We start from the raw sequence: 23772 nt of genomic DNA, 5'->3' as shown, positions 1-23772 counted from the left end.
TTCCCATGATTTCTGTACAGTTAGGTGTTACCTTCCCTGATTAAAACCCTTTCTGCAGGGGATATTAACAAAGTAATAGAACTGTAGTAATCTGAGAATGCTACGAGAATGTGGAGAAAATTGTTGAGTTTATTTAGTGTTACTGTACTAATAATCTGTAATCATTACATAGTGAGACTGAACTAGGCTGTTGTTGTGCAAAAGAAGAAAACTCTAACTAATTTTACCAACATAAAGGATAGATTATCAGTTCTCTATGGCTGAATCCAGAGACATAATTCTGGGATCACATCTTCTGTCATTCTGGCTCTCAGTTCAGAAAAGATCAGTGAATTCACAGTAAACAGTCACCTTCAATGACACCATTTCTTTAAAATACTTTCAGTTTCTTTCCTATCACCTTTTGAGTCAGGCTGAAAACACTTCACAGTATCAACCATAAGTTTCAGGGAACTGACAGTAAACGGTCACCTTCAATGACACCGTTTTTTAACAATACTTTTAGTTTCTCTTCTCTCACCCTTTGAGTCAGGTTGAAAGGAATTCAAAGTATCAACCATAAGTTTCATTCTAAGATAATGTTTAGTAATTGTCCACACCCACTGATACTTGATTTTCACTTTCAGTTCACTGTAACTGACATGATTTCTGTACAGTCAAGTTTGAATCATTCCCCTCATTTAGCCCCTTTCTGTAGCGAATGTTAACAAAGTTTTTCTTTTAAAATTTCTTGTCCAATTAGTTTTGCTACTTTAATTATTTGAATATGCAAGTGTCAAATGAAACAGAATGTACTTGTTAAATAAACATGGTTTGTTTTTTGTTTTTTTAATTCAGGCAGCCTATTGTTTGTTTGCATTGTTTATTATGCAATAATTGTTTAAGTTGAGCAGGATCTGAAAGATGATCATACTTGTCATCATTAACACTTAAATTTACAATAATGGATTACACAGCAGTGAGGAATAGATTTCATCACAGTAGATGTTTTTCTTAAAGTGCTGTATAAATTTAAGATTATAATCCACCCACTGTTATCAACTTCAGTGACCTATACCAACACAGAGCAGAGCAGTTACCTGGACGCTACTCCAGCAGAGGTCGATTATCTTGTTAATAATTTTACCTCTTCATTACGTACAACTCTGGATACTCTAGTTGCGGTGAAAAAGAGAACCTCAAATCAGAAGTAATTGACTCCGTGGTATAATTCTCAAGGACGTAGCCTAAAGCAGATAACTCATAAGCTGGAGAGGAAATGGCGTGTCACAAATTTAGGAGATCATCATTTAACCTTGAGAAATAGTTTGCTGCTTTATAAAAAAGCCCTCCGTAAAGCCAGAACATCTTACTACTTATCATTGATTGAAGAAAATAAGTACCAAATTCAGTACCATTGATATTTATTACTTAAAAAGCCATTCCTTGGGCAAGACACTTGCCTACTGGTGGTGGTCAGAGGGCCCGGTGGCGCCAGTGTCCGGCAGCCTCGCCTCTGTCAGTGCGCCCCAGGGTGGCTGTGGCTACAATGTAGCTTGCCATCACCAGTGTGTGAATGTGTGTGTGAATGGGTGGATGACTGGATGTGTAAAGCGCTTTGGGGTCCTTAGGGACTAGTAAAGCGCTATACAAATACAGACCATTTACGATCTCTAGACCCAGCAGTCTTAGCTAATTATAGGCCAATCTCCAACCTTCCTTTCATATCAAAAATCCTTGAAAGAGTAGTTGTCAAACAGCTAACAGATCATCTGCAGAGGAATGGCTTATTTGAAGAGTTTCAGTCAGGTTTCAGAGCTCATCACAGCACAGAAACAGCTTTAGTGAAGGTTACAAATGATCTTCTTATGGCCTCTGACAGTGGACTCATCTCTGTGCTTGTCCTGCTAGACCTCAGTGCTGCGTTCGATACTGTCGACCATAATATTCTATTAGAGCGATTAGAACATGCTGTAGGTATTACAGGTACTGCGCTGCAGTGGTTTGAATCATATCTATCTAATAGACTCCAATTTGTTCATGTAAATACAGAGTCCTCTTCACTGGCTCTCTCCCGCTGCATGTCCTTTATCCTGTCTTCCTTCTCTCAGCCCAATTGGTCGCAGCAGATGGCCCTGCCCCTCCCTGAGCCTGGTTCTGCTTGAGGTTTCTTCCTGTTAAAAGGGAATTTTTCCTTCCCACTGTCGCCAAAGTGCTTGCTCATAGGGAGTCATATGATTGTTGGGATCTTTCTCTGTATGTACTATTGTAGGGTCTACCCAAAGCTGGACTAGCCATCGGGCATACCGGGGGGTGATTTTTCATTTTTGCGGCTGATGGGTTTTTTTTGTTTTTTTTTTAGTAACGGTAGAAACAATGAAAGATGGTGGATTGGCCAGATGCTGGCAGATGTGTAAAAATAACTCAGTTGTTTGGTGTTGGCAATGGCGGAGCTTCCACAGAGGCCAGCAGGTGGATGAGAGAAAGGGGACGCAGGAGGAGGAGAGACCCGAGGCGGCCGCCAGTCCGAGTGTCAGGTGAACTGAACTTCAGGTAAGAATTTATGAACTGCAGTCTGTCTGGGTCAGATATAAACCAAGTTTAGGTGGAATTTATTTGTGCTGACTTTTTACAGTCAGTTACAATAACCCGTACTGCGTACTAGCGAGCATGACGGAGTTTCTATATAGCTGGGTGGGTGCTGTGATGTTAGTGATAGTGAACTTTATTTTATTCATAAGGTTAGTTAGTAGAGTTGCCAACCGTCCTGTAAAAAACAGAATTGTCCCACATTCAGAGACAATATTACGCATTTCGTATTGAAAAGGAACGCAGTTTGTCCCGGACTTCAGCTACAATGGAAAAAGAAACAAAGCTGGAGTTATTCTGTGTCTTTACACTGTCAGCTGCCTCTTCTCCTCTCATTCTCTCCCCCTCCCTCTCCTGTTTCTACTTCAATCACGAAACTGATCAATGATCAGCTGATCGGCTTTTCTCTCTTGTTTGTTTATCTCCCACTTTGCGCCAGAAAGAGGAAACCAGCGGATGTCGCGTTAAACAACAGCAGCACGTTTAAGCTTGATGAGCTGTTGTTAGAATTTATTTAATATTAATTTCTGTTATCAGCTGATGTTTGCTGGAGCCACAGCTGTAAAAGCTCCTGGTCACGATATCGGTTTGGATGATATCTGGTGAGAGGGAAACATGAAGATGAAACCAGGAGATGTCCTTACTGAATCATCAGAGCTGAACAGGTGATGGAGAAACAGGTTTATCTTTTAGGTGACATGAATGAGTTGAAGGGAAGTTATGAACTGTTTCTGAGAGACAAATAACACCAGGATCCTTTTCTAAGTAGCTGACAGCTGGTAACTGTGCAGGGGCGGGTCTAGCAAAGTGTTGCCAGGGGTCCATGTAGGGCATTAACAGGGAAAGGGGGGGACAAGGAAATACTTTTCTTTCCTATTCTCATTTAAAATGTCCAGCTTTTAATAAATAATTATCTTACAACCAAAGTTTTCATCTGATGTAAAATGTATAGAAATCATACATATACCAACAAGACAGTGTACATCACTGTCACAACAGCATGTGTTTTCATTCAAAGGCTTTATGGCTTCTCTTATAATACCTGGTGGGCTGGTCTCTAGTCAAATGCCCAGGCCCATTTTTGTCCCAGTCCAGCCCTGGGTCTACCTTATAATATAAAACACCTTGAGGGGACAGTTGTTGTGATTTGGGGCTTTATAAAAATAATTGAATTGAAAATTTAATTGAACTGTGCTGGCATGTTGTTTTTACAGAGAAGAGACTTTCTCTTTTCAACCCTTCCAAACAAACCCTCCATGTTCAGTCTTTTACTAATTTTACTATTATGGACTTTAACATTTAACATGCTAACTGAGGTCTGTAGCATCTGAGATGCAGCTCTTGGGCTTTTTGTGATCTCCTTGACCTGCACAACCTGAGCTTGGGGGACATTTGCTGGGAAATCCACTTCTGCAAAGATTGTGGCATTGTGCTAATACACAGCTGAATGCCCAAGGCAAGTAAGATGTGACAACAGATTAATCTAGAGTTGTGTCAATTCTGGTTATCTAGTATTTTTTAATTTCACCCATTGTCTATTACTATTGGTTAGCCAGAGTCACTTGTTAAATTCTTCAGTAGCAATTGAGGATCCATATCTCAAACGCCTTCCAAGTGCTGAGAATAATGTGAGCATTGAATGTACGGGATATTATAGAATTAAGGAATACATAATATTCCCTATGTTGGTAATGTTGCTTAACAATGTAAATTCCAGGTAAATACTATTTTCAGTTAAGTAAGCTATCAGTAAGTGCTGTGTAAAACTCACTGAAGACAAACTCAGCTTAAATTCATTTTTACTGATGCCCCACGGTGATGTCTCACACTAACTGACAAGCAACTCCTTTCCTAAATCATTACATGTTTTATATGAAGGAGATTTTTTTTCAGATCTTCACAATAAGAAACAGATAAGAAAAGACAGATAGAACACAGCAAAGAACTTCTCTTTGATTTATTGATTTATTTATTTTTGTTTAATTAAACATTTATCCTTCTGTTTGCATTATTTCTGCTGCCATACAGGTATGGAGGTCTGCCTAGGGGCAACACCAGTTGAGCATGCTCCAAAATACTGACTTGTCTTCCCTGCACATTCACTAGTGAGATTCAAGCATACAAAACAGAACTCTGTCTTACATCTGGGGCAAATAACGTTTTTACATTTCTTTCTGTTATGCTCCACCAGTGACCCACAGGTGGGACAGGCACGAATGGAGGGACAACCACTGACGCCCTTCACAGACTCAAAGATGATATCTTCACAGTTTGTCAGGGCTTTTAGTGCTTCATTGCTGCAGCCATCATTATCACAGCGGTCTGACCGTGGCCGGGTACCCTTCCATTCCCTCAAGCACTGCCAGCAGAATTCGTAGTTCTGACCTTTTTTTCTGGTGCACAAGCTGCAGCAGACACTCAGGTTGGATACATCCTTTCTGACAACAGATGAGTTGCATCCAGGACACTGTAATATAGTAGACAGTGGATTATATCAGTATGCATAGACATTAGTTTTAAGCTAAATCAAAAAGGTGTGCCCAGGGGGGCATTTTGTCAAATACCAAAAAAATGCAATGGTCAGAGGTACCATAAAATTCAAGTGACATAAAATAGACAGAATGACGAATTGCATTAATATTATTAGTCAACTAAAATGTCATAATTTCATGATTGAGAGAGCATAATACTCACCAATTTGGAATCAAAGAAATGCTTGGAAGCATTTAAGGCCATGGTCTTTTCAAAGTGCTCCATTTCCTCAGGGGTCAGTAGTGCCATTTTACGGACCTCTGCATAACTCCACTCCTTATCACACTTAGGCTGACCACACACAAATTTGCTGTCACCCTGTATTGAAAAAATGAATAAATAAATAATTATTTCTATTTCTATCTCTCCCGCTTCTCTTCTCGCTGTCATATGTAAAAAAATTACACACACACACATATATATATATACCCATATATATATATATATGTGTGTGTGTGTGTGTGTGTGTGTGTGTGTGTGTGTTGTAATTTTTTTTTAAAATAATACATAAATTTGTGCCACTTCTCTCTGTGAACCCATTACAGGTGGCACACTGCACAGTTATGAGACAAAAAAATGAACATGATTCCAAGAGCTCTTAACCTCTTTCTGTCATGGCAAAAGATGTGGTGCTCCTGGGATTGGTTACTAGTTAAGCACAAGGACAAAACAGAGATCACACACTCAAATTCAGACATTCAAGCTCAATTCTAAATTACCGAAAAACCTAAACAATGTGTTTTGACTTCAACAGGCAAAAATATTACATCAAACTCCACACAGAGAGACCTGATCCACCCATGGGGTTTGAACCCAAAATTTAGATCCTGGAACAAGCTTATTAAGAAAGTGTTCTAATGCAAAGAAAGAGCTGTATTAGTTGTAGTATGCTCAAAAGGAGACGCTAGTGGTGTGAACCCACTTTAAAGTATAACATCACACCTTATGACAATGATTTTTTTTACATAAAAAATATTTCAAAAATTTCATCAAAACATAATATGGTCATCACTGATCACTTCATGCATCATTGGTAACGTCATCACCAGTGGTGGCAAAAGTACAGACTGTATTTAAGTAGAAGTACAGATACCCGTGACTTTGCCTCTAAACAGGAAAATTAGCACTGTCAGGGGTTACAGTGGATTCAGCAGGTGAAGGATCCCTAACACTGGTTGTAATGGCTCAGTGTGGGGAAAAGAATCATAACTCACAATAATTTCTATTGAGAGCTCCAGTAGACTTTCTTAGGGTATAGGCTGTGATCAGCTGACCTGCTGCTCTTTGTGGATGTACACAACTGAATTCAACCAGATGTCAGCAGATGTTTCAGGAGTTGTCCTGGCCGATTTCCACCCTCTAAACTGACAGTACACTGTTTCTGCTGTCTTTTTTCTAGATGGTATAAAGTTGGTATGAAGATGGAATTCAGTGAATGAATCTCAGCATCATCAGCTACAATTCACAAGAAGCTCTGCTACACTTGATGTGACCTAACACTGACCATTAAAACCACAGCCACTGTGCACCAGTCACACACTGTTCTTTACTCTAAATCTATCACAGTACAGCAAACTAACCTGTTAATCCTGAACTAACTTGCACAGTTTTTTCATGCAACCTTTAAATAACGCAGTCTACTTCAGTAGACTTCACAATATTAAAACAAACAAACAAACCACAATATCATACAGGCCCATTATCTGATTTAAAAACACAAGGACTTACATGTAAGCTTTAAATTTATCAAATACCACAGAGCAGCAATTACCTTTAAATCTAACCTCTTTTCTTCCTCTCATGCCCTGTCTTTTTTATTTTTTATTTTTTTTATTTAAATCAGCTCCTTTTTATTTCTCTCCCTGTGACATACAGCAGCTGGCCCTTTTTACAAACTGCACACAAACTGTTTGTGTGTTTGCTGATGTTTGTGGTGCTGATAGAAACACTGCATTTGTAATTGTAACTTTACAAAAAATAAGTCTTTGGTCAGTTTTGAAATGTTTGTCAAGTCACGGCAGTAATGGTCTGACAGATGAAGGGTGTTAAAATAATAACTAATTTTACAAATGCTTGCAGCTTCAGTCATACAGAAAAACTAAAGCAATGTGTGTATTCACGCACGTGGCAAGAAACTTCATTAACACGAGGATGGATCAAGATCTGAAGGCAAATACTATATTGTTCTACAAATCGTGCAGGACAGCTGTTACACGGGGATAACACTTTTATATCAGTTATATATGTTGAAATTGCCAATAAGAGAGGAGATGAGAGAGGTTTTGTTAATGTGACACGTCAAATGTCCTTTGAAATGGAGGCCTAATTATTATTAATAATAATAATAATAATAATTATAATACCAATAAAATAATCCTACCTCTTTCAACAACCTGAGACACCAGTTGGTGAGGGAGGACGGAGTCACAACATGACCGCAGGACATCTGAGCTCTTGGAGACTTGAAATCCTCACACAGAACTACAAAAAACAAAAGTTAATCATACACATACAAGAAGAATAACACTGAAATGGATCGAAAGACAACATTTTCGGCTACTTACAGTCAAATTCATCCTCTCCGTCTACAAGTTTAAGTGTAGAGTCCCGAGGATCGTAACATTTCTCTTTTTCATTTGCCGAATTTAAAAAGCTCATCTTTCGCTGTTTATCTATCTAACCTGCAAATCGGGGTAACGACGAAAACCCTTAGTGAGATACTCTAAATGTGTGAAACTTTCAATTTCATTTCAACTTAGGTTTCACATCAAGCCACGTGATTTTCTAGAAACTAGCGAGCCAGTGCCGGTGTTGTGCCAAAGTAGTTACCCCCAGCAAAAATTGTTTCCCTATCTACGAGAGCGCGCAAAGTAGGAGGAGCCACTTGCCCAGCTCCGTTCTGTACGCTACTTGTCACTGATCTGAAGTCGACGCAATAAAGAGTAAAACAGCAGACTCGATTAATTTAATAGTTTCGTGACATTGTAATGTGCCGTGTGAAAGACAATTTACCTTAAACTGTACACTGAAATAACCTGCTGGGAATACTTTGTCTAGAAAAAGACTTTGATACTATAATACTGTAAAACCAGACGCGATCATGGAAAAACGTCGCTCTCCAGTGAATTTACACTCGGTTTACACTTTGTAGTGAAGCTATCACGAAGGAGTTTATTTGCAAAATCAATCACAGTATAACCAATAACTGCAGTAACTTTGAAGAGGATTTCTTCTTCACAGCAAAAGTTATGGAGGGGTACAAAATTCATCAGGCTGTGCTGTGTTGCATCGGCTGCCAAAATGTGTGCCCCCCCCATCTGTAATCCATATTGGTGTTGCTATCACAAAGGGTATATGTTAAGAGATTTTTACTTGTTTTACTATACTTTTATAAAGCCTATGTTTTTCGTCTTTAGCACACATATTGCTGCAGTGGAAAATAACCACTCTTGTATAACTGCTTGTGAAACCAGTGTTTCAACTACTTTTAGAGAAAAACAGGAAACGCCTAAGGAACTTGAAACAAGAAGATTATGCCATATTCACGAGGACGAAGACGTGCAGAAGAGTTGTCGAAAGGGGAAGCACGCCTTTGCCCTTGTCAGAGTTATGAAACTATACATTGTGTAAACGAGTGTATAAATAAAGAAGGCGGACTACAGCTGGGTGTGAGTCTCACTCAGAGCTCTCACCCATGTACATGTCTTAACAAGCTTGTCGTCTCTTTCCTTACTTACTGAAACGAAATGCTCATGACAGTATATCTGCAAAATCAATCACAGTATAACCAATAACTACAGTAACTTTGGAGAGGATTTCTTCTTCACAGCAAAAGTTTTGGAGGGGTACAAAATTTATCAGGCTGTGTGGCATCGGCTGTTAAAATGTGTGCCCCCCCCCCATCTATTATGCACATTGGCAGAGTTTTTCTTTGTAGATAAATAAAACTTAAAGCAACATTTAAATATATACGCCTTTGTAAGTAACAGGGCTTTTCAAAATTTTGCAAGTTAGTTTTGGCCAACCTTTCGAAGGCCTACTCGACTCCAACACTGACAAATTTTTCCAAAATCTCTGGTCTGTTTTTGTCCTTTTATAGCTTAACTACAATATATTACGTGGTAATTACTTTTGGAGTGGTATGTGCCACACCCTTTTACGCAGGTGCACCCACTGTTATGTCTTTATCTCTTTAAATTACATATGTGGAAAATTACTTACAGCAGGAAATGTGGAATTAAACTACTTTGAATTGATATTTGTATTAAAAATAACTCCATGATATCTGAAGGCCATTGACTTTACACATCCATCACTTTTTTTAGTATCACTAATACAGTCTTGTGTGTGGCATAATCTTTTTGGCTTCTGAAGTAGTCATACTGTCATAAATATAGAGAACCAGTCCAATAGTCACCCCCAAATTATATCACATGCATAATTGATTCATTACATTCAAGATGTATTGTCATGATTTTTACCACATATAGACCTGTCATGGTTTAAACAGCTATGATAAACTTTTCTATTTTCTTGTTTATGTTTAGGGGAGCAGCTGTTTTACTGGCGCTACAAAGGCACAGACAAAACAATAAAGACAACGGTAGTGTGGGGCAGATGAGGCAAACACAATTTTTTCAGATTTTCATGCCAGTCCTACTGGGGCCCATTGCGGGCAAACAACAACAAGAGAAGCCATTTCAAAGCGGTTCTACTGGGCAGGGATTTCAGTGGACATCAATAATTGGGTGGGTACTCCAAAACAAACTCTATGTAATTCGACTACAGCTAACTTGTTTTAAGAGGAACGCAGCAATGTTTCTGTTTCTCTCAAAATAAATTATGTAAACCTTGATCATCAACTCTTGTGTTTCTTATTGAATTGCTTTTGTTTTTGATTAGGTTTCCCAGTGTGCACTTTGCCAGGCAAGTGCTGCAACAATTAAAAAACCAGCAGAATACATTCTGATAAAGGTTAGTCATCGACCATAGCAAATAATCACATTTAATCACACAATGTTTTCATTGCTTACAAACCTACTGATTATATACTTGGAAAAAATTATAACAGTAGACTAGCATTCTGTGTAATTTCAGTATTATTAACTTAACTATGATTTTGTTTTTAAGGTCTCTCAGCCATTTGAACTGGTTGGGCTGGACCTTATTGGAAAACTTACTGAAACCAACAATGGACATCAATACATATGTGTTTTTATTGATTATTTTACAAAATGGCCACAAGCATACCCTTTAAAGTCAAAATCAGCTGGGCAAGTGACAAACTGTCTCATAAAATTTGTCCACCAGTTCGAAGCCCCGAAAAGGATTCTTACTGACCAAGGCAAAGAATTTGTCAATTCTGTAAGTACTTTAGTCTTTGGCAAAAATATGTGAACTCATATTTGAATAATTCTTTGAAAATGGTTCATTTATAAATCTATTTTTGAGATATTAGTATGACAGCTGTTTATTTAAATTCTTATTGTAATGTGCTTATAGTCAGTGTATATAACTTTCTTTTGCAGCTCAACAAAAGGGTTTGTGGATTGTTAAAAATTAAAAGAAGCCTCTGCTCCCACTATCACCCACAAACAAATGGGCTGGTGGAGAAAATGAATGGCACCATCCAGAGGTAAATTCTTGGAGTACATGTTATACATTTATGGGGGTTCCCTTCAACCAAAACATTAATGCATGACATTAAACTATTAAAAAAAATGTAAATGATCTTTCATATGAATGTCTTCTATGTGCTTTCATTGTCAGAGCCCTGTGTAAAGTTGTTGGCGACCATCCAGAAATGTGGGATGAGTATCTGGATGTAATGTTTGGACTCAGAACTAAAAAACAAGTGACCACCAAATACTCACCTTATTGCCTAATGTTTGGCAGAGAGGCTCGCTATCCTTCCGAAATCCCAGAAGAGTTCATGGTATGTCTTTCTGTCTGTGACAAACTACACGAAAATCCCACACAACGAAACTTATTTAGTTTTTGAGGCGCAGGCAGATCAGTTTCAATGGATGCTATGTCACCACCATAAAAGCACTACACCACTGAATGTTTTTATGGATTGTTCAAACCCTCAATAACAGTTTTCTTCATGTCCAATCAATCCCAAGATACACTGAAGCTTTGCCAGAAATACATTGTGTCTTAAAACCTTACCAAAGACACTTAATGTAAATTTTCACTGTATTTCTCAGTTCTGTTATGTATTATCTGTGTATCTTACACAAATTATAGTAATGATAGACATGTCTTTTGATTCAAAGGTTGATGAGAGTGTGGAAGACATTGTGGGGCAGGAGGAGCTGTTGGAAGACATTCAAAAGCATCAAAAGCTGTTGGAACTGGTGAAGGACAATGTGGTCAAAGCTCAGGAAAAAACAAAGGGCAAAATAAAAATGATGAAGAGAGATGTTATCTTCAAAGTTGGTGACAAAGTTTTAAGAGCTAACATAAGAAGCCAGCAGAAGAAAGGGGGGGAAACTTGAAGCAAACTTTTTAGGCCCTTACATTATTACAGCAATGTAAGGTAAAAGTGCAGATCTTCAGGATTCCAATGGGACAATCATTCCAAAAGTAAATTTTGACCAACTAAAGTTAAGCAAAGACAGCATGCCAAGAGTGCTACGCCGGAGTTTAAAGAAAACAGCAGCCACATTACTAACAGCACAACCAGGTCCAGCAGCACCAGCATCTGCTCTAGCTTCAAAGGCTACAGCAGCACCAGTGGCGGTAGCACCACCACCACCTCCTCCTACAGCTACACAGGCTACAGCACCAATGGCATCACTTACATCACTACCAGTTCAAACACAACATCCATCTCCAGTTCCACAAGGTATAGCAATAACGGTATCAGATCCAGAGTCAGGAGCAACAGCACAGAAAGAGAACGAACCACCAGAACCAGCCACAAGTGCTACAGCACCAGAACATGCTACAGCTCTACAAACCAAATCCCAAACAGCAGCAGACCCAGCCTCACAGACCACAACGGCAACAGACCCAGCCCCACAGACCACAACAGCAGACCCAGCCCCACAGACCACAACAGCAGACACAGCCTCACAGACCACAACAGCAGACCCAGCCTCACAGACCACAACAGCAGCAGACCCAGCCTCACAGACCACAGCTCCAAATGCTACAACCACACAAGCCTCAGCTCCACAGATTACAGCCCAGCAATCTACAGCACAAACCATAGAAGCAACAGTTCCACTTGTGACACCAACCCCAGCAACAGCCTCAAAGATACACTGAACCTGTTGCAGAGAAATGTAAATAAATATAATATATTTTTTTTATTTTTTTAAAAAAGACTTTTGTTCCTAAGAAAGTGTTTGTTTCAGTACTCTGTAGATCATGGCATAGCAAATTTTACACCTTTAACCAGATTTTTTAGGTATATTTCCTAAAAGAATCTTTAAATTTAACAATATGTTAATGCTTAAAAAAAAAACCTTCATGGGGCAAAACATTATGGAAAACTTGTAAAAGGATGTAAGCCACATGTGTAAAATTACACAAATGAAAAAGTGAGTCCTTCAAAAATGTGAACATTTCTTTTGTTGTTGTGTAACCCAGAATGTTAATGATTGATATTGTACATCTGATGTACACTAAGAGTGAAAAGTTTGGACACACCTTCACTTTAATGTTGCTTCTTAATTTCCTTGTTTATTTTGTAGATTCATTGTTGATTAGAACTCGAGGCATCAAAACTATGAATGGACACATATGGAGCACTAACCCTAACACAAATGATGTAGTAAACCAAAAAGTATGAAATAACCAAAAATATTTTTTATATCTTAGATTCTTCAAATTAGCCACCCTTTGCTTTGATCACTGCTTTGCACACTCTAGGCCTTCTGTCAGTGAGCTTCATGGGGTAGTCACATAAGATGATTGTCACTGCATGAAAAGCATGAACACACAGAAAAACACTGAATGGGAAGGTGTGTCCCTAATTTTGACTAGTAGTGTATGTTCATTGAAAAGTGAACTGTCAAAAGTAAGTACTGAATATCATGTCACTTATTTATGTGGGAATGTTTAATAATGAAGAACATTAAAACATTACTGTTGGCCACATGTCGGCAGAGTTATATGACATTAATGATGTTTGTACTTTCAGCGTTAACTTGGTTTTAAAGCCTTTAAAATATACGCCGTTCAAAAGTCGACCTTAATCTTACAGAGAATGTGATGATTTTATGGATAATTAAAGTCAGTCATATATCCACAAACACAACAAGCTGAAAGTCAGTAATGCTGCTCGGTTTGCAGTCCTGAATATGACGGCACAAGCAGGATTCACTGCACTGTTAATGTTAGCTATGTTATATTGCTGCCTCTGTTCGGTGGTGTCGAGCCAAACGGACTTTAACGTGTGTTTGAACGAGCTGAGCTCGTTAAGCTGAAAGAAAGATGCTTTAATCACAGGAGTCACACATGTGTCCACTGTACCATCTGGGAACTCTTCTTGTTTAGCACTCGTAATAACACAAACACTAAATCTTCCTTCTCTTGTGCTGTTTTGTAGCAGTGTATACACCTGAGACTGTCACCTGTCTGTCTGTCCTGCACTCTCTCTCTGTTTCTTTCTCTCTGATTGTGGAATAAAAGTATGAACATGTATTTATAAGTTACACTTGTGTTTGAATCCTGCAGCTTATCACACATTTGATTTCCATGTGTGACAACTGCAAGTGTCCAGAGTGAGGACAGACTGAGGGACCCACTGCTGCACATCATCTGTGAGGCTTTGCACCCCTGATGATCCACCAGGACAAACTCAGCGGTGTGTGAGGAAGAGGAGGAGGAAGAGCCAGTAGCAGCTGACAGATGGAGAGAATAGACAGACTGTTCCCTGTTTGTGAAGGACTGCTAGGAAAGTTTAACATAACTAATTGTCTGTCCTGAATCAGTCTTATTAGGTAATGTTCAAATAATTTTATCATTCCAGTGTTTTCAGTGTGGGAGAAAGTACTCAGGGCCTTCAAGTTACACACTATGAAAGGCAGCAACAAGTTTAATGTTCAGAAACCTAAAGTATGTATCAGCAGCAGGATGGAGCTAAAAATAAATGTTTGTTTCAGTTCTATGAAGCTTTGAGTATTTTGGATTAGTAGCACTGCTGTGTTTGTTGCATCATATTGCTGTAATTGTTTATATGCTCTATCAAGGGTCCCCAATCCCAGTCCACGAGGGCCGGTGTCCCTGCAGGTTTTAGATGTGTCCTTGTTCCACCACAGCTAATTTAAATGGATAAATTACCTTCTTAACATGTCTTGAAGTTCTCCAGAGGCCTGGTAATGAACTAATCATGTGATTCAGGTGTGTTGACCCAGGGTGAGATCTAAAACCTGCAGGGGCACCGGCCCTCGTGGACTGGGATTGGGGACCCCTGATCTATATATTCTGAGGTAAGTTGATCTATAGTGGTACATGATATTCTATAAGGATGTTATGTGTTTGTATACTTTCTGCCCAGTTTGACCCATTTAGCAGAAGTCAGCCTGTTTAAGGCTCTGATATCTGTTCTGTATGACTTAAAGCAGTTATGACACGGCATGATTTTCTCACCCAATAAAGGAATATTTAATATATCAGTCTACTCTTCATTCTATCAGAAACAGTTATCACAGCCTGTAAATTTTCTTTTTACCCATATTTGTAAGCATGCAGACAGATTTAGTAATGCCAACATATTAAAAGAGCAATATTTGTCTCTTACATATAAAACATCTAATACGTCACGTTTAAAGATGCTTGTCTTTGAGTGAAGATTTAAGGTGATAGGAAATATAAATAAATACAACTTGAATCTTTACTGAAGCTCAGTATTTGAAACAGAGTTCAAGTTCACTGCTGTAATAAATCATAATTAATATAATAATAAATATTGGCCATATTATATTTACATTACCAAAGTGTAAAGACACTACTCTCATGAGTGACATTAGCTAATTGTTATTTACTAGCTAATCTTAAAATTGCAGTTGGGTACAGAAGTGACGCCCAACGATCATGTTCTTACAGTCCTGTGGTCTCAGCTTCAGATACTCAACAAATCAAAACATCTCATAAAAAAGAAACAAATGAACATAAAAACATTTTTTTCCTTCATTTCTGTCAAAAATTCTGTATGAAACGTTTATAGCGGTTAGTGTCATGGCTGCTAGGCAACCTGGCCAGCGCGACAGAGGCTAGACCGTCCCATTTCACAAGCCTTGCACTTCCTCCCTCCTCGCTCTTCGGAGTACCCGGCCCACGTAGACCGCAAAGGCCGTGTACTCCGAAGTCTGCAGCCCCTGAATGGGGACACAGCTGTTGAGAACGTAATTTTGCCATTTAAATCAGCTTTGTTGGATGAAGGACATATCTAAAACCTGTAGGACACCGGGCCTTGAGGCCTGGAGTTTCCCACCCAGCACTAGAGGCTATTGAAGGACCCAATACACAAAATCTAACATAGGGTATGGCATTTCAGACCATCTTCATTCTTTTCACTACTTGGCACACACTCCTCAGCAGCTCTCACGCTTTCTTTCAGCCACTTCAATGTCACTCTGACTATTGCTTACACTGCAACTCTCCTGCAGCCCTGCCAGCCTGCCAGGTTTTTGTAAGGATTTATGTTTGAAGTCTTTTAGTTTTCTGTTAGTGGTTTTGATCGCTTTCTGTGTCTTCCTTGTCTTTTTTCTCAGTCTCAGTTTCTAGTTGTATTTTAATCTGGGTCTCCAAGTCTGTGTTTGTTTTTCTCATTTTATTTTGATAGCCTGTTGTCCTGCGTGCATTATGTTTAGTTTTGCTTCCCCTGTAATTAGTTCACCTGTGCTTTGTTTTCCACAGCTGTGTTAAATCTCCTAATTACCTTGTGTTTATTTAAATCTCCAGTTTCCTTGTATTCTTTGTTACGTTCCAGTTTAGTCAGAGTTCTCTGTGAATGTGTATTTTGTTTTCCAAAGCTCTAGCAATAAAAGCTGCCAGAGTTCAGCTTCTCTTTCATTCTGTTACTGGCTTACAGTAATTCACATGATGTTTGTGATGTCAGGTGGCCTTCCTTATTTACCTTATGTCTGCAGTAGCTGTTACCACAGCTGTGCTTAATGCCTAAACTGAATTTATAGGTAGATATAATCTGTTCTTGAGTAAAGTTTTCTTTCTTTCTTTCTTTCTTTCTTTGCATTTCTTGTGAGATATATGGATTTATAGAAACTACAAATGTGTACTGGATATGAGACAACCAAAAAAGAGGATTTTGGAAACCCTTTCAATTGTATAAATGCTATATTATAAATAGATGTTCGCAATCTAATTCTAACATCCATACCCTGTTAAACTGATAAAAGATTAATTTTAAATAACAAACTCATATTTGGCTAAAAGAATTTTTATGGTTATAGACGCTGGTATTTCTGAAAACCATTGAATGCATCATATTAGTAGGTGTGGCATCAAGCGAAAGGGAAACTTAGCTGATGTTGTTTCATTTCACAGGAGGACGGTGTGACCTCCAGCTTCCAACTATTCGTCGAAATATATTTAACTTCCACTTAAAAATAAGCTCATATTTGAATTACTCGACTACAAAAAACTCAATGCAAGTTTACCAGGACTCTGTAGAGCTCACTTGTAAACAGAGGTGTTAGAAATGTAGGAGCACCCGTGTGACTCACTATTTTAAACAGCTGTCGGGAGTCCTTCAAAGCACCTGTTCAACAAACTCGTAAATAAAAGTAAGTAAAACTTTATTGATATAGCATCTTTCAAGATATAAAATCACAGAGTGCTTCGTAAGAGTCAACAATGGATACGAAAAAGAAAAACTACAGAAGTTAAAATAAAAGCGCAATTAAATGTTAACTTTGCCTGGAACGATGTTTAAATTGGACAGCTTGCTGAAGGTTGACGGAATCCGTACTGGTTTCTGTTCCAGTAACATCTGGAGCAAACAGGGGTGAGTCAAGAGCGGGAAGGGTGAAGGCTATTTTATTTCATACCCTAGTTTCGGGCTGTTGACAGAATAAGGGGCTTTTGGACATATTATGCAGTTATATTGTTATATCCAGTTAAACAATCCAAATATTCCAATTTCTGAAATGGAAATCAATGAGTCGTTTATTTTAATTTCTCAGTAATAAGTCGATATTGTTTAAACAGTTACTTAATTAATCAATGGAATAATTGATACTGTAGTCATTGTACTGTAAATTTATGTACTGTTCTGTAATTTTGTTGTTACCTAGGGTTTCACTTTTCAGTGGAAGAGGATACATGATTCAAAATGGAATTCTTGTATAGGTATTTTACTGATAAATCCCCAGGTAAGAGATCAACAGCTGTTAAACCAGTTGATTATCCACAGAAATGGAAGAGAAACAGTTGTACAATTTAAATTGATCATTGATTATCACCTTCTAGCCAACAAGTACCATGGGTTAGTAAACCAAGGAGCAACATGTTACTTAAACAGTGTGCTGCAGGTGCTGTTCATGACCAAAGACTTCAGAGAAGCTGTGACAAGGTTTGTTACAGAACTTAAAATATCCCAGATTTATCTATATTTAAAGTGAATAAACACTGCAGCGAACATGTATTACCATGTGACTTTGATTGCTGTAGGAACCCTGGAAGAAGTCAGTATATTGATCACCCCCTTAAGACTTTGTTTGATAACCTAAAGAAAAATACAGCTTACACGCATGATATCAGTTTAAAGCTGGACATCAACTCAGGTACAGTAAAAATGATCACACACTTACAGAATCTGTTTGGAAAACTGCGTCAGCTTACATGTTTAGTTGTAGCAACGTAAAATGACACACTTGCTTTATATTTTTGTTGATGCTTACACCATATATCTCATCCACCCTCTCTGTATAATTAGAGATTTGTTGTGGTTAGTACTATCTGAAGACAAAGCTAAACTTCTACACAAAAGTAAAGCTCGTTTAGAGAAGATGATTTGCTGTGGCACTTATAAAGATAAAAACATTTATATAACGTTTTTGTTTTGTTTTTAATTTTGTGAAAATAAAATACCCAGAAAAAGGGCATTAAGAAATAACTAAATTTATATTTATAATAAGTTACTCTTTATATCTTAAACCATACAAGCAATAGCAAAAGCATAAGTTGTTAAGGTTTTTGTTTGTTTGTTTGTTTGTTTTTTTAAATTTACAGATTTACAGTTAGTTTATAAAATTCCAAAAATGTGACACAGAAAAGATTCTTCAAAACTGCTTGACATCAATCTCATTTAACCCTTACATACTGATATATTTCATGCCTTGACAATATAATCAGGGTCAGTTTTGAATACTTTCGTAAGTGTTTGCACCAAATCTTAAACTAATCTAATTAGAATTGATACATAGGCTATGTATTAGTAAAGTAGGGGGGTGGGTGGGTTAGGCAATATTTAATCTTTCAGAGAATAGAGTGTATTTTTCAGGTTTGACAGCACTCTGTAGAGTTTTTTTCTCAAAAAGAATTTGCAATATCATTTTTCTGCTTATCTGTGGCCGGTCACAGGGGCAGAATCCTAAGTAGTGGAACCCAGACCTCCCTCTCCTCAGCCACCTCCCCAGTTTACTCAGGGGAACACTGAGGCCTTCTCAGGATTGCTGGGATATAAAATCTCACCAGTGAAGCTTGGTTCTAGATCAGGGTCTCCCCTGGTAAGGCATGATTGGAACACCTTGCCCGGGAGGCTTTCTAGACAGATGCCCGTACTATCTCAACTGACTTGTTTTGATGTGGAGGAGTAGCGGCTCTACTCTGAGCCCCTCTTGAATGATTGCACTCTTTACCCATCTCTACGAGAGAGCCCACCCCATATCTCCATACAGTGTTGCAGAGGAATGGCAATCAAGATAGCCTAACAACATCCAGAGCCTTATCTACAAATCTTGTCTACCCCAGGGGTCCTGCCACCAAGGATTTGTTTTTAAACTAACTCAGTGACCTCTGCCCCAGTGATGGGTGAGTCATCCACCACATCCTTAGGCTCTGTGTGTCGGTTGGATTAAGGAGGTCCATGAAGTATTCCTTCTGCCACCCAACTAGATCCTCAGTTGAAGTCAGCAGCCCCACCCACAATATACACCTTATGAGTAGAGCACCGCTTTCCCCTCCTGAGTTGCCTGACAGTTTGCCAGAATCACGTTGAAGCAGTCTGAAAGTCTTTCAGTGACCTCACCAAACCCCTCCCACACCTGAGTTCCTGCTTCAGCTACCACCAGAGCTGTGTTCTGCTTGGCCTGCAGATGCCCATCAGCTGTCTCTGAAGTCCCACATGCTAACCAAGCCCAATAGGGGGAGTTCTTCGCCTTGGTGATTCCTTTCACCTCCAGTGTCCACCATCTTGGTACCACTACAACAAGTATCAACCACCTTGCAACCACAGCTCTGTGTAGTGGCCTCAACAATAAAGATGGGGAACATGATCTTCTCGGACTCAATCTCCCTCAAAATGCTTTCAAACCTCCTGTGGAGGTGGAAGTTCTTGCATACCGAAGTCCTATATTGCATATTGAAGTCCCATTAGGACAACCAGATGGAGCACCCTCGAGCTCTCCACCCATGGACTCTAAAAAGACTGGGCACTCTGAACTATTTGGAAGTACAAATGACTGCTCTCGGATCCAGTTCTCTAATTCCATCTATACATTCCACCTCCCAATCACCAGCCTCAATAGCCATGAATCTGTCACTAGGGCCTCCGCGTTTGGCCACTGCCACACGCTGCACCTACTCCTCCTGCCTTACCTAAGACAAAAAACCATAACAGCTGCAGTCATTTAAGTATCTGCATAAATGGCAGAGTACAACCACTCCTCACATCAAAAGAAGCTACGTAAGGCGTTTCGGGTATATCCAACCAGGAGGCCCGGGGCAAACCCGGACACACTTGAGAGACTTTATCTCTTGTCTCTTGACCAGCTTTGGAATGTCTTGGTATCCTCTGGGAGGAACTGGAGGAGATGACTGTGGAAAGGGAGATCTGAGAATCTCGGTTTTTACTGCTGCCCCCACAACTTACACCTGGCTAAGCAGTAATAAATGGATGTTATTTATTATTTTTGTAATATTTAATTAGACTATAGATCGTTGTAGCACCCTCTGGTGTCTGAATAACCTTTTTCCCTCTCTGTATCATATATATGATCACTCTTAAGCTGTTTTTTTTTTTGTTTGAATTTCACTGTTTTGAAATATGAATATTTTATGATAGTTTTGCCAGTATTCATGGTCTTGTGCAACTCCTCAGTTCCCCAATCTCCTCATTTACGTGTTATGCTGAAGTATAAATAAATATAATGTTTTATAACTATAAATAATATATTTTCATTCATACTTCTAGTGCTGCAGTGCACATACAAGTTGATGCTGCTGAGTGCTTTGTGGAGATCCTAGATTCTAGAAGATTACCTAGATTTTAAATACATGTATTTGAATGTTTTAAGTGAAAATATTGTTTTTGGAAAACTACAGGGATTCTATGGCATTTGTTAAAATGTTTAAATCATTATTATCATGATTTTTTTTAAGTACATGTTACATTGACAGATGTATTATAGCATTTTTTTTCTTCAATACCTCCACTGCTCCAGTCTCTGTACAAGGTGACGCTGCTGAGTGCTTTGAGAAGATTCTGAGTCTAACCAGTCCTGAAGCCTCACAGGTAAAGACTGCAGTCTAAGCATTACAAATATGTGAATTTAATTTACATATAAGCTAACAACCTTTGTGTGGTTGTCTTTTAAGATATTCCAGGGAGTGCTGACACACAGGAACAAATGCTCTACATGTAGTACAGAGACAGGAACAGATGATCCATTTTGGACTCTACCTCTTCAACTGGTGGAAACTGACATCAACGATTACAGTGTGGTGAGCACTTTTATCTTGGCTACCTCTTTAATGCATTCAGACTTTGCTAGAATGTATTAGTTAGACATAACTAGTGTCATAATTAGTCTAACTTATATTTCAGCACATTTTGATTAGACATTTCACCATTTATGTGAAACTCCATTTCCATAAACATTTGCAAAAATTATGGGAAATGATTTATACATCAGTGGTAGCATGTTTGGATGGTGTAAATGACCTTTTCATTTGATCTGTTAGTAAATTTCAGCAGCAAGTGACATGAATATATTTTTCAGGCAGATGCCGTTGCCAAATATTTCAGTCAATCAGATGCTGGTGGAGGAAACCAGCTATACTGTGACAGGTGTGCATGCAAAAGTGATGCTGCTATTGTAAGTTATCATTTTTATTATTCCTATATATATCCACATAGCAAAATTGGTATGGCCCAGATCTGGCCCACACATTGTGCTTACATATAAAAATAATTTCCCCCAGGGATCAATAAAGTATTCTGATTCTGATTCTGATATGGCCCACATACTGCAAAGAATGACAGCCCTTTGGTGGCCCAGATCGGGTTTGCCAGAGGTGGCCAACACATGGGCCAGCACAAGGCCAGTTGCAGACACATTGGTGGTCCTGTGCTGGCCCATATGTGGATTACCTCTGGCAAACCCGATCTGGGCCACCAAAGGGCTGTCATTCTTTGCAGTATATGGGCCATGTGTAAGTTGTGTGCAGCCACGGGCCATTTGCAGGCACACTTCTGGCTCTGTGCTGGCCCAGAACAGTTTCAGCTCTGGCCCCAGCTGTCAGCCTAATGTGTACCTTAATCAAGCCATGTAATAACAACATGTGCCAGAACATAATAGTGCAAAAGTAAAATGACAAAACTCTGTTCAGACAGTGAATGGACTGATTGTTATATAGAGCTTTTAAAACTGCAAAGGCGGCATGGTGCTATCACGCTGATGATAAAAAGCCAGCCCTTTTCCTTGGTGCCGCGATTCCAGCCACCATCAATGAGTCGGAGGCCCCCGGGAGAATTGGTGGGGGCGCGGGAGATGCTGTCGGTGAGTCGGGAACTCTTGCCTGGATGCCGAAAGTCCTGGTAGGCAGGAGAATGCAATCCACTTCTTCTGCGAGTGAGCGGTAATCCTTTGTGGCCAGCAGCAGGTAGTTGGCAAGGCCATCTCGCACCAGCAATTGTCGGAGGAAGAGGTGAGTGAAGAGGAATCCGCCGTCATCCATTCCTAGCAAGGACAGCATGCTCTACATGAGCTCGAGAGTGGTACCATCACCCAGGCCCGAGAGAGAGAGGAGTTTCTCTGCCTGCTCTGCATCACAGATGAAGTAGCACCGTAGCAGCACTGCCTTGAGAGCGGTGTATTTCCCTTGGGTGGGGGGATCCCGGAGGAGGGTCATCACACGGCGGGTAGACAGCGGATCCAGCGAAGCCACCACATGATGGTATTTCATGTTGTCGGCTGAAACACCACAAAGAGCAAACTGAGCTTCGACATGTACGAACCATGAAGGAGGGTTGTGAAGCCAAAAATCCGGCAGCTTAATCGCCACAGCAAAAATTAAAACGTACAACTCTGCTATCACTTATGATATAAATGAAGACAGAAAACTAAAAAGCAGTGGCATTTGTAGGATTACTGAAATTGAGCTAGCTGGTATATAATGATGTGCTATGTGATCGCTAGCGACACAGCTATGTTAGCATAACATAAACACTGAAGCTGGAGGATGAATGCTAACTTTTTTCCACTCGATAAAAGCTAACGTGAGGGCTCCCGAAGGTTAGGGACAAATGCAATCGCATGGCAGGATGCTGTAAACGGACCAAACTTTAGTCAGGAGAACAACTGCAAGATGAGGTTAGTCATTAATATACTGCTGCATGGGCTGGGCTGTAGTTACATCGTAAGGTTTTAAAAACTGAGCTTTAAAATTAATAGCGATGATAAAAACCGAGAGAGGCTTGATCACTGACTTTTTTAGGGGCTTGTTTAGATCAAATAGAACAAGATACAAAGCATTAAAACATGTTAAAAACACAACAGCCTTAATAAACAGAGTAGTTTGGACCCAGAAGCAGGGTTCATCACGTCATCACTTAAAGATTGGCTATCCCACCTGCTGTGAATGTTTTAATGCAGTACAGTTGTTATTATTATCACTCGTCACATCCTGTTTATGACAGTTAAAATAAATAACATTCATATAACAAATAAAATTGTCTTGTGTAAACTGTATATGGTGTTAAATAGGCCTATACTACTGTACATTGATGTCGGTCATAAGGGTGGTACTTCAAGAGCTATTTATTTTATGAGGTGGTACTCATTGTGTAAATTTTAAGAACCACTGATCTAGTAGATCCTCTGAGGGTACTTCACATAGTCTTGGTAACCGGCTATTGAGCATCCAGATTTCAAGCTTCGCCATGATTCTATCTCTCAGGTCAGTTCCTCTTGCACTCAATGATCCTTCTTCTATCGCACTTGGGGCTTGGTTCCCAATCTTGGGTGGGGGTGACAATATCTTCCCCCTGACCTGTCGTCCTTGCTCCCCCTTGCCGTAGCATGTGTGTTGAACCTCGTCAACCTCTAGCTGTGAGAGCAATTCCTTCTTCCGAATGTTGGAACACTGAGCTACTAATTGTTTCGCCATCAAAGTGGATGCTGGGTATCAAAGACTCCATTGGTCCCTCATCCTATTCATGTAACCCCTTTCGCCAGGGTTACTTGCGTAGTAGCA

The 23772-nt window shown here is 39.4% G+C and overlaps 2 protein-coding genes across 4 annotated transcripts in view; one reads left to right on the top strand and one right to left on the bottom strand.

Moving 5' to 3' along the window:
• The window catches only part of LOC102081728 (uncharacterized), an 81753-nt gene that overhangs the window by 6481 nt on the left and 51500 nt on the right, over positions 1–23772 (top strand). The window contains exons 1-8 of one of the 3 annotated variants that reach the window (XM_025905630.1): positions 16612–16859; positions 17018–17080; positions 17370–17447; positions 17545–17647; positions 17746–17858; positions 20739–20809; positions 20893–21018; positions 21297–21392. The exons of 1 other annotated variant lie outside the window; for it this stretch is intronic. In XM_025905630.1, coding sequence (XP_025761415.1) covers positions 17408–17447; positions 17545–17647; positions 17746–17858; positions 20739–20809; positions 20893–21018; positions 21297–21392 — 549 coding nt within the window. In that variant the 5' untranslated portion in view covers positions 16612–16859; positions 17018–17080; positions 17370–17407. Of the gene's footprint in view, positions 1–16611; positions 16860–17017; positions 17081–17369; positions 17448–17544; positions 17648–17745; positions 17859–20738; positions 20810–20892; positions 21019–21296; positions 21393–23772 lie in introns of those variants that run through there. One more of the 3 variants, XM_025905631.1, reaches the window with a different exon arrangement.
• LOC100706136 (probable E3 ubiquitin-protein ligase ARI8) lies at positions 4511–7935 on the bottom strand. The gene is made up of 4 exons (XM_003449403.5): positions 7665–7935; positions 7481–7581; positions 5263–5418; positions 4511–5035 (listed from the first exon to the last, which is right to left on the bottom strand). The coding sequence occupies exons 1-4, from the start codon at positions 7756–7758 to the stop codon at positions 4577–4579; spliced, it is 810 nt and encodes a 269-aa protein (XP_003449451.1). The 5' UTR covers positions 7759–7935; the 3' UTR covers positions 4511–4576.

The sequence above is a fragment of the Oreochromis niloticus genome, linkage group LG3 (genome assembly GCF_001858045.2).
Source record: "Oreochromis niloticus isolate F11D_XX linkage group LG3, O_niloticus_UMD_NMBU, whole genome shotgun sequence".
NCBI classification, from domain to species: Eukaryota; Metazoa; Chordata; class Actinopteri; order Cichliformes; family Cichlidae; genus Oreochromis; species Oreochromis niloticus.
Note: the sequence above shows the minus strand (reverse complement) of the source record. Positions and strands in the feature narration are given on the sequence as shown.